This window comes from Thunnus albacares, chromosome 6, assembly GCF_914725855.1.
Source record: "Thunnus albacares chromosome 6, fThuAlb1.1, whole genome shotgun sequence".
NCBI lineage: Eukaryota > Metazoa > Chordata > Actinopteri > Scombriformes > Scombridae > Thunnus > Thunnus albacares.
In genome coordinates, this window is record NC_058111.1 from 32,083,754 (window position 1) to 32,098,343 (window position 14,590).

The window sequence follows — 14,590 nt, forward strand, 5'->3', positions numbered from 1 at the left end:
AAAAAGAAAAGAAAAAAGAAAGAAAGAAAGATAGAAAGAAAGACAGATAGAAAGAAAGAAAGAAGGAGAAATAGCAGCAAAACTTGTAAAAGAAATTATAGGTCTCAAACTCCATAATCACTTTCCGGAAGGTCTCAGTAAACATGAGAGGTATATCATAAAAAGAAGAGCTTCACATTTTGTGCTCAAGGGTTAGTATTGATGTTGGTTAGTATTGATGTTGTATACCATCAATCACAATAATCACATTTGTTCTTTTGTATTAAGATTACATTGAGCTTCTCTTTGACCAGATGGACTTCTTCATTACATTTGCTGGAGAAGAAGAAACAAGCAAGAACATTTAGGCAAGGTAGTGCTATCAGCAGCTATTTGAAGAACTGAGCTGCAGTAGGTATGGATCATACTGTGGTGTGGAAAAAACTTGCGGTGATCAGCCCCTATTACTGGACTAGAATGGAAACTGACATCCACAAATGGGTAAGTTAGAAGGGTCACCCTAATTTACCTCAGTTTTTTACATGAAGGCCTACTTATCAAAACAAGCAATCTGTCAAATCAAAGCAAGAATTAAATTGATTCTTCTTTTTTTAAAACACAAGTACATCATATGTGGGATATCCCATTTCCTACACTTATTGTTTGACCAAAGGCCTATGACATACATAAATTTGATTTTTTTTTTCTTTTTTTTTTGGCTTCAGGTTGCTCAGTGTCCAGATTGCCAAGCAAAGCGAGCCAGTCTAAAGGAAAAGACAATACAGCCCAACAGCGGTAAGGTTATTTATGCAACTGAATGTCCCTGCAGCTAAATATGCCTACATACCACCTGCTTCCTATGCAGATACTTGATTAACATCCAACCTTTTCAGGTAACTTAACCATTTGAATTGGTTGGGATCAACCTACTCAAGCTCATTATATCTGAATGTGGTAATCGATACATTTGTGTAATGGTTGATTATACGCAAAGTAGGCAGAGATCTACCCTCTGAAGAATAAGTCTGCAGAGGAGGTGACCAATTGTATTCTTGATTTTGTATACAAATTCGATGCGTAGCCATAATGTAAATGCTGACTTCTTTTCTACAAGTGTAATTTAAAGTACATTTCAGACTCTGTGAAACCCTTGGCATCAAAAGAAGCTTCTGTTGTTCTGTTCATGCATCATGTGTCATCTGCAATTAACTGCTTTTTTTTTTTATTTTCCTTAAGGGTGTCATTTGTTGTACAGATTGTGAAGCCATCTGGGATAAATTTGATTTTGGCCTATTCAGTATGAATAAAATCGGGTTTAAGCTGTTGCGTTACACCATTGTTATTGTCTTGTTGAGTCAGCTGTATAAAGACAATACTCACATTCCCATATTATGTGGAAAAAGTTGTTGGTCAACTAACTCAACTACTGAAGCTTCATATTAGCTTTAGCTGAACTTGAGAATGCATTTTTACACAGGACCAGGGCTGTTTTATTGTGTCCCCCTTCTCTTATATTGGAACCACATCAGTAAGAGATCACTTCCCGGCTGGTATTAACAAGACAAATGATTACAGCGACCAGTAATTCTGCCAAGGTACATATGGACATATGAGTATTGTATTAAAATAGATTACACAACTTCGAAAGAATTGACAGCTTTTGAAACATTGATGTTACCAAATGTCTCAACTTTGCCCATAAGGAAGGTGTTGATTCACTGGTGGTGTTGCTTCCACTCTGGAGATTAAAAGCACTCCAAATTAAGGGGCATGTTGTGACTGACAGCTTGTTACTCTAGCTTTTGCACCAGTATATTTTACCGTTATCATGTCTGGCTATGCTATTAAAATACCAGAATCGTTGACTTACTGTTAGCCCGATGTCTTTGTCGTAGTTAGTTGTGCTTAATGAGAAAGTGGCGATACCATTGCTGTCAGTAGTGAGGTTCTGTAGTAGAGGTCCTGTGCGTCCTGACCAACTTTCACTCTCGAACAAGAAGACCAGTGTGTCAGGAATAGGTGTGTTATTGAAGTAAACTGCTTTAACCTGATGAAAACAAAAAGATATAGCACCGAGAATGCACATGGCTTCAGTTACACTGTGTATAAAATCAAAACATCTCTAACATCATAAGTAACATCTCTCACTTACTTTTCCCTCCACATTTGATCCTTTCTCATAAATCTTGGGTGTGTCAATAAAGGACAGCTTTCCAACAACGTAAGAAATCTCCATTGTTTTCCCTTGTGAGTGTGAAGTACCTGTAAGAAAAGCCTCCATGTTAAAACCATGTGCATGTCATATTGTTAAAACATTTTATAAAAACAATAGTTTAGTTATTTTGGAAAATAATTAAAACTTGCCTGTCCCCTGCTCTTCCACCATGGCTTTGAGATACAGTTTATCCAGCAGTGGCTGTTTGCCAAGTTTAGTAAAAGTGGACATCTCAATCATAAATGTGGCACAGCCATTCTTTCCTGTCTAGATAGAACAAAAATAAATATATGATATTACAACACGAGCAGAATTGTAGCTGTCATCGTTCCACATCGAACGAGACTAAGAGTCTATATAACATGCTAGCCACTGTGTGAGGCTGCTCTTAAGCACAGCAATGCTCTGAGCAAAATCATTTCGCCAAACCACTGAAGCATCTGTAAACTTCAGAATGTGTCTGTGCAACTGGAAACAGTTAATGTGAACCTATTACTATTAAATTATGCAACCCAAACTAAAGATACATGTGTTGATTTCAAAATGAAGCCCAAAACTCCAATTCAGATTGTAATCAAGGAACAGGTCATTGAAGAGGTTCAGTGCTCCAAATATTTGGGTACTATATAGATCAGTTGAAATGTAGTGGTAACATGACAATCTGCAAAAAGGAGCAGCGACAACCACAAGGTTAACCAGTTTAGGGTTTGTGAAAAGTGAATGTCATTGTTCTACAATTCCATGAAAGAGGCAATTATCTTTACTTGGTTTGGTATTTAACAGAATTTAAAATATCAACATCATGGGGATAACCAGTCAGGGGATCAACAAAGTTTTAGGAACGAGTGGTGTTATTAATTACCTTTCACAGGGAGTAATTAAGTAAAGTAATGTATTACTTTTTTTTAAAAGCACTTGCCTCTGCTCTGACTCATCTGGAACAACCCTTGTGCGATGGTGCATTTTCATAACCTCCGCTATTCCTCCCACAGCTGCACACCTACAGCTGTACCAGCAGGTAACAGGCCACAATATACACTAAATGCCTACAGTTGTCGATCCAAGATGGGGTTTAGCAGGTTGGTCCAATTACTCAGGATCGAGTGGAGCAGCGGTAAGGCCTGCATCTTTTCTTCTTGTTGGCAACCACAGGCATTCAGTTTGTCCTGTTGTCTGTTAGTAACTGGTACAGCCTTACCAGTAATTCAGTTATATTTATGGTATTGTGTCACTGTTATGTACCCATTTTAGGTTTCACAATTCTGTTCAGAAACAATCAATTGATTCTTGATTCAATAAATAGAAAAAGGGGCACTATTTACATCATTAAGAATAAAATACTTTTGTAAATCTGTGAATCCATCAATCATTGCAGCTCTTATGTGAACCATTTTTTCCTCCCAACCCTACTTTTGTACCAGGTTGTAGTTCATGTTAAATATGTGTTGTATATTTATATCATGTGTTACGTGTATTTTTCTTATATTTTGTGTCTTATGTAGCTAAAGCAACTGTACCTGCTTTGTCTCCCTGTAGCACGGGGGCTGCTCAATAATGGTGATCCATCGATGAAGCACCAGAGGTCGGCACAGCTCAAATTTAACACTGCCTGGCACAGGCTGTCCATAAGTATATCTGATTAGATGGGAAGTTTAATAAAATCACTGCATTGTTACAAAGGGCTCACCAACTCACCAATACAGATTTAGTTTTATATCATAATATGTCATGAGGCAAGTGTATCTGTGAGAAAGTCCCACCACTTACATTGCACAGACTTCAGCTTTGATTTCCCCCTCTCCAATGCTTATTTCATCTGATGCATGAACTGTTACATCAAATTTTGGCAAAACTGGGGACAAAATATGGTTATTATTTTTCATTCATTACAAACTGTTGAATGAAAAAAGGAATGTAACTCACCATATTTCTCCACCTTGAATTGGTGATTTAATTTTTGTCCATCAATCCACACAATGACATTGTAAATTCCCTCACGTGCCTCTGAGTTCAAGGAGTAAGACAGCTGCAATATTTTACCATTGGACGTGGTGTTCAGCCATTGTCCAATCCGGTTGCTTCTAGCATCCTGTTAAATAAATCAATAGGAAGAACATGTATTTACTGAGGGTTGGGGCTGGGCAACAGTGGTGACTTTGCTAATGTTAAGTGTCTCATTGACTCAAACATCCCCCAACATCACTGTTAAAGGATAGTTTCAGTTTTTTTTCAAATCTGAATACAATACTGATGTGCCATTATATACGTGGAAATGGGTCTTAGTTGGTTTAACCATTCCTACTCTCTATACTGAAGCTAATCTAGCTAATAGCTAAAAAGTTATTCTTTTGGAACGTGACTAAACTGTAAGAAATGAGGGTCAAAATCCATTGTCCTCATTCTGTGCAAATATACATTCCAAAGTTCAGATGACACTAATATGATGCTTCAGCAGCATCAGTTAGGTAAGTCGAGTGGATATTCCAAAGTTAATCTGTTTAACGATATTCTCTTTTTTTTGCTTCCGTTGACTGAAGTTCCTTGCTGAACTGTGGAAGTTGGAAGCTGGAAACTGGAGTATTTTTGCAATCTGTTTTTGGACACTTTTGTTTTGGGGTCAATCTCCAGCTGTTCTTGATGTCCTCCATATCACCTCGACTTGCTCCTGCGTCTGTGCCTGACATGGAATAAGGTTTACGTCTGTGTTGCTTTCCAGAGATTTCCTTTAAGAGATCTTAAAAGGACAGAGTTGTGGCTAACAGCTGGTCAAATGAACATAATTACACCATTTGCAAGTCTCAGTAGAAGAGGGGCTGAGATAAAATGTTACAAGTTGATGAGGGGGTAAGTGTAAATAAATACATAGTATGTGCTTCATAGGGATGTGCAGAGAGCCCAGTACTTGTATCTATATTTGTTGAGGCAGCAAAATTATTTGCATTTGAATAGAAATTTAGAAAATTAAAGTATTACAATAAATGTTCATGAATAAAACTACCTTATGAAGGAGGTCCCCACACTGGGTCTAAAACTGGAGTCTCCCAGATCATAGACAACTGCGCTGACTACTCGGGTAAAACTTTACTCATCGCCTCATTGCAGACAGACCTCTATCTATTTGTACACCCATAACACAGAGATAGCATACTGTGTAACATGTAGAGAAGAACTTATGATTATTGCTTTGCACTTTTCATTTATTGCCTATTTTTTATAACCTAACCTTTGGAAAGGAGAAGGGGAACAACAGGTTATGGAGAGTCCCTTGGGAGCATCTTTTGTGTCAGTAGCTCAGTTTTATCTCTGGGGGACACCCCCAACTCTGGGAGTGATGTCAAAATTAGGAAATGTGTGTCGTGTAACAGGTGGATGTGACTCCTCTCATTGAGACCTGCTGATTGACGTAACAGTGAAGCAGAGGACAGAGACTGAGATAGCCATGTAACCAACCTTTTGATATTGGTATTTGACATGTTTTTTTTCTTCCCAAAAACAAATAAATTTTAAAATATTTGTGTGAAATAAATATTCTTAAAAAAATAATAAATATTTGTGCTTTGCCGAATAATGTATTTGTATTCGGGCACACCCCTAGTGCTTCACTCTCTTACATGTGAGTAAAAAGCTGGTTCTGGCAACAAATCTACAAGCAACTACTAGAATGTATCCGTCCGCCACAGCTCAGCAAGGAACGTTCTGGAGAAACAAAAAGAGGGAATTTCATTCTTAACAGTCTGTAACTTTGGAATATATCGACTCGATTCAGCTAACTGAGGTTGCAGAAGCATTATATTACCGTTAGCTGAACTTTGTAATGCATATATTTACACAGAACGAAGGCTGTGGATCTTGACCCTCATTTCTTATGGTGTAGTTACGTTCAGAGAGATTAGCTTCAGGTCAGTATGGAGAGTAGTAATTGTTACAGCAAAGACGTATTTCTACATACATAATGGTCAGTATTATATTAACACAGCCTTGAAAAAAACAGAAACTATTCTGAAATATTTATTGTTATCTAAATATTAACTTGGCTCAAAGTGCTCCATACTTTCAGAATCTACTTATAAACCCTGAATGTGAAAACAATATATACTTTTAACACTTTTATCTGTCAAATTATTCAATTCATGACAGCATTTGAACTACCCTCAAATGATCCTTTACATTTTACAAAGATTTCACAACAAAAAAACAGCCTAAAATGGTCCCAGTTTGCATTGGATTGTGGATATTTTCATGTTAACCGCAGTCTTACCTCAATTTCAATAACATTGTACTGTAAAAAGAGAGCACAAAGAGATTTGTTAAAGGGTGGATTGTTATTACAGCTACCCAAATAACTAAATAACCCTGAGGACAGCTCCCCCAAATAAAATCAAACATCAAAGTGCATTTCATTGACATCAGACACAACAAAAATGTTACTGTGCAAAGTGAAGGTTCATATGATGTCCTCATGACTCAGTTCATCAGTCTGTTACAAGGATGTGCCACAATCCAGTTGCAGATTACAGTTTACTATGTTTCCTCTCCTTTCTCTTATCATTAAAAAACATCCTGTGTTTTACTTGTATCTCACACTTTTATCTCTTTTTATGTTAATGCAGTTCAATTTTGTTTTGTAAATAACAAATACAAGGATGTTTCGCAGGTTCAAATTTGATTCTCTGCTGCTAAATGTTGCAACATTTGAAACAAGTGTCCTATTTGGAGACCTTCAGCTCATTACATGCAAGTTTACCTAAGAGGGCCCTGGTTGTACTATTGAATCAGAGACTCAACAGCAGCTCTAACACTGAGCTATTTACACAGACTGATTAAACACATATCCCAGGTAAAAGAGCACTACCATCTTTTCACTTTGGTAGGTAACTTCTGTTCAGTTCCACTGCACTAGCTGAAGTGATTAATGGTTTTCACTGGGATACAAATTAAAACTTGCACCATTATCATCCAGTAGTACCTGAACTGTTTTTAATGAGGTTGTGACAGACACTCACCAGCTGATTGGCAGGTCTAAACATGGTGTCCAGGGTAATGACTCTGAAATGTACTGAGAGAAATGCAAAGAGATTACACAAAGCCTTCACAACTCATCTTCAGTGTTTAACTCCATAACAGGCTGCTGAAATGTATTTCTTTTATCCAGGCAGACATGATATAATTGTCAAAGTTTCAAATGTGACAAAACTAGAGTGAGACAAAAGTTACTAATAGCTTTTCATTATTCATGCTGCTCTGTCTTGCATATATTAACTTGGAACTATATTTATCAAAATCAATGTGATCAACATCTAGGATCTCAGTTTAGTGAAGTACTGTAGTTGTCTTATCTGTTTAACAGCAGTTCAACTCTTACTTTTTCTTTTGTTATTCCAGTTAAGTTTCAAAGGGGGCCTGAAGCCAATACCTGCATGCACTAGGCTAAAGACTGGGAGACTATATACACACACCATGGATATTGTACTTCTGCCAGGAAAGACAACATACGCTATCAAGAATATAGAAGCTTTGTTTGATAAAGACTTGTATGATACATCCTACATTATCTGTTCAAAGTTACCTGTTTGTCCAGGGAGGTAGATTGGTTTATCTGTTTGGACGAATGTCATTGGTTGATAGACTTTGATCATGACTTTCCTGACTTCTTTTGAGTAAAATGTGTCACCTTGTACCTCCACCTCCAATATCTGCACCTCATTTTTCTGCACTAAAGGAGCCTGTGACAGAAATATAGAGACCAGCTAAATTAATCATTAACTCACAAAAATAATAAATCAAAGGCCTCATTATATTCATTTTTGCTTAATCTGATTTTTTTTTGTAAATCAGGAGTTAAACATTTTAATGTAATTTGAGGCTAAATATCAATGGTAAAAATACTGGACAAATATTTAAGTTTCAAATATTAAAAACATTCTTTCGTGAAATAAATGATCAAATGAATCAAAGCCTGTCTTGGGAGGTGACCTGAAACTGAACGCAGGTGTGAAACTCTGTGCCAGATGTCTTCTCAAGGAGGGTTGTGTTCTTGTTTTTGGACATCAGAGTGACGGTCATGACCAGAATCTCATTGGGCTGCACGAGACTTGCACAGAATTTGGTCTCAGCTCCAGCTTCGACAACTGCAGGAATGGTTACCATGTACTGCCTACAGCCACAGAAACATACACACATACAGTAGATACCTTACTGAAACTCCAACCCAAAAGATTATGCTGTAACAAGTTACTACAAATGTACACAATAGACTACATGATTTTAAATGTTCAGACTGTACAAGTAAACTTACGGTCCTGCCACCACTTGACCCACAAACAACCAGCTCAGGCAGACAAACAGTGTCCATGTCCACATCTGAATCCCAGAAAGACCCATGACTGACTGGGGTGAGCCCAAGAGTCAACATTTGTTACACCTGCTCTGCTACACAACCCCACCCCTTTTCACCCATTACACACACACACACACACACACACACACACACACACACACACACACACACACACACACACACACACACACACTTTGGCTTCCTTGGTGGGAAGCATGTAAACACTACCCCTTTTTAGGGACACCACATTGTGAATGGTTTAGACAGATAGTTAAAAAATTACAAATTAATTATAATTACGGTTATATATCATGAAATATACTGGTTTGGGGACAAGTATTATTTAGTAAAAGTAAAGAACATCATGCTCAAGCAAAAACAAAGTTCATAGCACAAAGAAGGGTTCACACACCCAAATAAGTTAGATTGTTCAGGGGCTGCATCCCTCAAAGGCTGCATTTGAAGAACAAATGCATCACAGCAGCACAACAAGCCTGTCCCATTTCGAAGGCTCCTTCAAAGAAATGCTGCCTTCTTTTCCAAAATTTGAAGGATCCAATGGATGGATCCTTTGCGGCTGAACCTATCCCAGAATGCATTTCGCACCATCAGAGGAAAAGATGAAAGATAAAGGAAAGATGGACAATTCAGCTAACAACTTCAGGACCTAAAGTGTTTGCTGATGTCTTTGCCTATTCACCGCCCATCTCTCCTGGTGTGGTAGTACTATAAATTTGTGCTCATCAACACACATGATAAACAATTTCAGAGAACTTTGTTATTGGATTGGTGAAGGTAAATTCCATTGACATGATGTGTAATCAGTGTGCAAAACACATGCACATCCTTCTTGTCCAGGTGATGAGTCAAAAAACATATATGCAATTGAATTTTCTTTATTATATTTAGAGAAAGTTAAACCTTTTCAGCACAGATTTACTATTTATCAGGTATGATACCTCTGTACCTGAAAGGGAGCAGTCAACAGTATTGTGAGTCCTTGTTAAATAGAAACCATGAGGCTGATTATGTTTATCCTGAAAGTTGCTTAACATAGGTTCCCTCTCTCTGATGTGATGTGTTAAAGGATAGGTTAACATATCTTCAAGTTTGTCTCAAAACAACATTCACATGTCCTTATGGAGACTGAAATTGCTTTTAGACATTGTCATTGTTCTTCTGTCCATACTGGCCCCAGAGAGACGTCCCTCTCTGAAGTGATTTCAATGTAAGTGATGAGGGACAAAATTTTCAGTCCCATGACTCCCCTATCTAAAGGTCAAGTGCTTTTTCTCAAAAGACTGATGAATTTTGAAATTAGTATTTGCAAAATAATAGGTGTATGGATTTTGTCCGCCATAATTTACATTGAAATTGCTTTCGGAAGGGATCTTTTGGCAGCCAGTACGGACAGCAGGAATAATTAAAGCCATAGTGCTTTCAATTTACATCCTTTATTTTGTTTAGGACTGTGGCCAAGTTGTTTGTGTTGGGTTAATATTTAGATTTTTTTGCATTTGGTGTTTCTGTGTAAGCTTCTTTGTCTTCCCTTGATGCCTATTTTCATTTTCAGTACAGTACAGTAGAATATTTTTAAATGAGTTTTGAAAGTTAGTGTATTAAAATATTTTATAGAGGCATTTTTATATCTTGATTACAGACGACAAAGATATAACATGAAATGAGGGACAGAGAGAAGCAGCAAAAGTCCCGGCCAAACTCAAAGCAGGGATGTTGCAGTTACTGGTGGGTGTCTTCACCTCTAAGTTAGCATATTAGTTCAGGAAAGTTGTATTGATTTTGGATGATACATTTCCAGGTTGTTCACCTTTCCTATTTGATATGCTGACTTCAAAAATCAAATTAATTTCAAAACCAATACAGAAGTACCATGTTCAATGTGCAGCTTAACATATTAATTTTGGAACATATTGCGTATCAGTGTTACATACTGGAAATGAGACCTTTGTGTGCATCTGTAGAAGATTTTTTTTAATGGTTTTGAAAGTAGCAAATGAATTCAGGAAGTAAGCAGTGAGATGTACTAACATGACAGGAAATGAGGGAGAGAGCAATGCAACAAAGGTCGAACTCAAACCTGGGATGTTGCAATTTTGAAATCCCACATCCAGGACTTTCACCTTTATGGAGGTTTCATGTCAGTCAGTGTGTTTACATGCACTTCAGTAACCTGGATACCATAAATCCATGTATGTGTGCAGAAGATCAGTAACCAGATTTCTACCCTACACCGACCTTATTTTGGAAACATGGCTCACTGATTTTAAGTATATTAGGGATAGAAGATGCTGCTTTCTGAAACTTTTTGTGTATGTGTCAGAGCAGACACAGACAGACACACCAGGGCAGCACAGGGTTTTTCTCCTTGTGAAAGTGTCTGAATTTAACAAATACTCAAATGCTCAATGGTGGAAAGCAATTCTTTAGACTTCTACAGGCTACTGTGTTAGTTTCAGTTTTAGTCTGATAGTTCGGATGGCATTATTTTTAATATGAGGGCGCATCACTCCGTCTAATTATCTCTGCTTTCATCCAGCTGCCGCTCTGCTGTGCAGTCCTTTGTCATGCACATCTGTACTAAATTCTGATTACTAACCCTGTTAGGGCTGAAAAATCTGCATTCTCCAGGACAAATCTAGCTGGAAAAATCTTACCCAAAGTGATATAAAACAAATACAACACACATTGGAGTGAAAATTGGATGTCAGTGCCCATGATCCCCAGAATGATTGATTTCTAAATCATTTTTAACACTCAGACATTTTGTCTAGCACCATTATCAATTTCAAAATGTTCTCCTTGATAAACATTGTGGCCTATAAAGGCTATAAGCTAATTGCTGAATATATTGAGTATTCATAGTCCCTAGAGGATGAATCCTAATGTTTTAGGTGAACTCCTGACCTTTCCTGTACTGTCACCATTAGGCCGAAATTTCCAATTGAACATAAGACGAAACATATGTTCTTCAGAGCCCTCTCCATTTATACACTCCATGACCTTTCTTCAAGGCCCACCTTCAGGTTAATATGTTAATTTCAAGAGAATACCTCCTCTCAGCTAACAACCAGATTTCCATGACATTTACTGAGCACAATCCAAGAGGATTGACCCTACTGATTTTACTGATCTCAAACAAACTCAAGACAAACTTTACATTTTTAAAACTTTCACTTTGTGGACTAAGATGAAGTGTTTTGTGTTTTGATAGTGGAGTTTCAGATTTGTAGTCTTGTTTAAATTCTGACTCAGAATCAAGAGATAATTCACTGAGCTATTTGCAATTATGAATGTGCCTGACTGTTTGTATTTTTCTCGCAGGTATGTCTTTGAAGGGGTGATCCTCTCCATTTATGGGATGAACCGGTCAGAGCTGGAGTGTCCGGGGAAGGTGTGTAAGTTCCAACAGCTTTTCTTCATCATCCTGCGTCTGGCCACCTACCTTGTCCTCCGTTACAAGGTGAAGTCTGAGCGATAGGTTTCGCTTGGCTTGTATTCAAAACTCAAGGCCCTCTCTAAAATCATTCCAGACCTGGTCTCTTTTCTGTTCACAGACAACAACCTCGCTCATGTGGGAATTGCTTCATTTCATTTTACGCATTGCTGCTAAAAGGACAGAACATAAATTCTGATCTGTACTACTGCCAACAACTGTGGAGGGCAGCGACTGACGGTGCAGAGCAGTAGAGAGTAATCTTATTAATCAACATATACCTGTTTTACCTCAAACATCAGGACTCTTGTGCACAAATGCAGATCAGTGAGGAGGACACCACAAAGAGACTGAGCCACATTTAGCACATACTGTACGTTTCATATATAGAAAGGTTTTGAGAACAAGGTGGATGTGATAAAATAACACTTAGCAGAGTGGACATGCATGTTTATTCTACACAGTGTGCTGCCACTCGGTCAGTGTTGGGGTGTTAGGACTTTGGTCCATGAAACTGCCTCCTTGAGAAAAACAGAGTGTTTACATTGCTCTATCAGCCAAAAAAAGATTACAAACTGTTGCACTGGAGAGTAAGTGGGATGTATTGTGCCTGAAAGACTGAAAATGAATGACCATCAATGATAATCATGAGATCATTACACTGTACACTGGATGAAAGCAGTTAAGTTTCAGCTAGTTTTTGTTGCATATTTTGTCGTCATATGACTGAACTGGGGTGACAGTTTGAAGCCACTAAACATTTAATTCCTGAAAATTCAAATTGTTGTTTGAGCTAGATGTTTTTTAACATGTTGATAGTTGTAAATTAAGCTTTATCACGATTGCCTTCAAAAATTTGGTATTTTTCTACTTCCATAATAACTGAGTGGATGGCATGAAGGTCAACTGACCTTTGGCATAAGGTTTTATTGTGGCAGGTACATTTATGCATGACCTTATGCTCAGGCGCCCTGGTAGCCTACTGAATAAGATGCATACCACACAACCGTAATGTCTGTGGTTTGATTCCAGCTATGGACCTTGGTGACATGTCCACCTTCTCTACTCTTGTTTCCTGTCTCTCTGCACTTTTTGCTACAAAAATATCCCTCCAAAAAAATAAAAAAAATAAACAAAACACCACTCTGGTTCAAATACTCTCAGCTGTTCCTCCCAATCATGCCCGCAGGTTCTCTAATAACCACATTAGTGTCAATGTCCCTTAGAACTATCATATCCCCAGATGACTCCCTCTCCAAGACCCCACCCAGAGACTCCAGGAAGGCTACCAGCACCTATCTAGCAAGTTTTGCGGCCACCATAGGTTCTCCTACATGCTTGGAAGGGGAGGGTGAGGGGAGGGGTATTCAGACGACACTAGATGCCACTAAATCCTACACACTGGTCCTTTAAAGCGGACACACAACTATTAAACTATTAAACTATTATACAAGACATGGACTGAAATTACATGTAGTGTAGCTTTATTAAAATGATTTGATCAGTAAGAGTCTGGGGCTTGGGATGGGTGACCACACTTCACTCTTTAAGCTGCAAATCAAAGAAGAAATGTGATTACTTCCTCAAAATACACACGATCTGCATTTTCCAGTAGCTCTCTTTTGCTTCATTTGGTTACTGAATTGACACATTCACTTTAATACTATAGTTAAATCATGATGTGTTGTTTACATCTTCTTAATTGATTTAAAAAATGTTCTACATCTTTCTGAGAAGTAACTTTTAATAAAAGTAATTAAATATTTTTTTAAAATATCAAGATAATAACATTGTAAGGAAGTGTACCATTCTAAACAAGGGTTCTTGAGCAACGCATGAATTTTACTTTATGGTGCCTCTCATGAGCTAGATTAGGTTAGAGATTGTTACCTGCAGCACAAGGGTAGATGTATTCTGTCTCAGCCTGGTCACCTGAGAAAAGAATGTAGAATTAGACAAAGCAGTTCAAACAAATAACAGTGAAAGCTCCTATAACTCCCAAACACGAAATTACTTCATGCTCAGGACATTTAGGGGTTGGGTTCAATCCCAGTGTATGTCAGACAAAACTTGGAAAGTTGAATTTGTAGTTGTGATAATTGTACAGCTCTAACACGGGGCAGAGTTTGCCAGTGTGTGCTGTTCTCTCTGTAAATGGGTTTAGATGTGTATGGAAGGACTAAGGGCTGGAGTGTGGTGCAGTTGTCAGCACTGTTTCTTCACTGCATGACGGCCCTGAGTTCAAACCTATATCATGATAGACTGGAGCCTGTGAAGAGTCACCACATTCAGACAGACATCTGAATCAGCTGTCTGTTTGGGCATTTCCTGGGCGCTCCAGTTTCCTCCCATAGTCGAAAAATATGCAGGTTAGGTGAAACAGATCATCTAAATTGCTTGAATTTGAGTGTCAATGGTTGTCTGTCTATTAGGGTTTGGATCTGGTTCCAGGTTGTTAAAATATTCAGATCCTCTAAGTTAAGAGGCTGATGAATTTCTCACAGAATCTTTTGCCTCTCCTTGCCAGATTTTATAAAATGCTATCAAAACTTCCACTTTGTCTATATGTGTCAGTCCTGTAAGAGACTGGGTGTAACACAATATT

The 14,590-nt window shown here is 38.0% G+C and overlaps 2 protein-coding genes across 2 annotated transcripts in view; both read right to left on the bottom strand.

Annotated features, from left to right (window-relative positions):
• The window catches only part of LOC122983818 (alpha-2-macroglobulin-like), a 41,156-nt gene extending 32,581 nt beyond the window's left edge, over window positions 1-8,575 (bottom strand). The window contains exons 1-11 of the mRNA XM_044353945.1: window positions 8,490-8,575; window positions 8,168-8,348; window positions 7,761-7,917; window positions 7,198-7,250; window positions 6,453-6,473; window positions 4,118-4,283; window positions 3,962-4,046; window positions 3,712-3,829; window positions 2,344-2,461; window positions 2,132-2,241; window positions 1,850-2,026 (exon numbers count right to left, since the gene is read on the bottom strand). Coding sequence (XP_044209880.1) covers window positions 1,850-2,026; window positions 2,132-2,241; window positions 2,344-2,461; window positions 3,712-3,829; window positions 3,962-4,046; window positions 4,118-4,283; window positions 6,453-6,473; window positions 7,198-7,250; window positions 7,761-7,917; window positions 8,168-8,348; window positions 8,490-8,575 — 1,272 coding nt within the window. The remainder of the gene's footprint in view (window positions 1-1,849; window positions 2,027-2,131; window positions 2,242-2,343; window positions 2,462-3,711; window positions 3,830-3,961; window positions 4,047-4,117; window positions 4,284-6,452; window positions 6,474-7,197; window positions 7,251-7,760; window positions 7,918-8,167; window positions 8,349-8,489) is intronic.
• Window positions 8,576-13,447: 4,872 nt separating this feature from the next.
• Window positions 13,448-14,590, bottom strand: part of LOC122983821 (alpha-2-macroglobulin-like) — a 36,793-nt gene continuing 35,650 nt past the window's right edge. The window contains exons 35-36 of the mRNA XM_044353947.1: window positions 13,876-13,917; window positions 13,448-13,536 (exon numbers count right to left, since the gene is read on the bottom strand). Coding sequence (XP_044209882.1) covers window positions 13,532-13,536; window positions 13,876-13,917 — 47 coding nt within the window. The 3' untranslated portion in view covers window positions 13,448-13,531. The remainder of the gene's footprint in view (window positions 13,537-13,875; window positions 13,918-14,590) is intronic.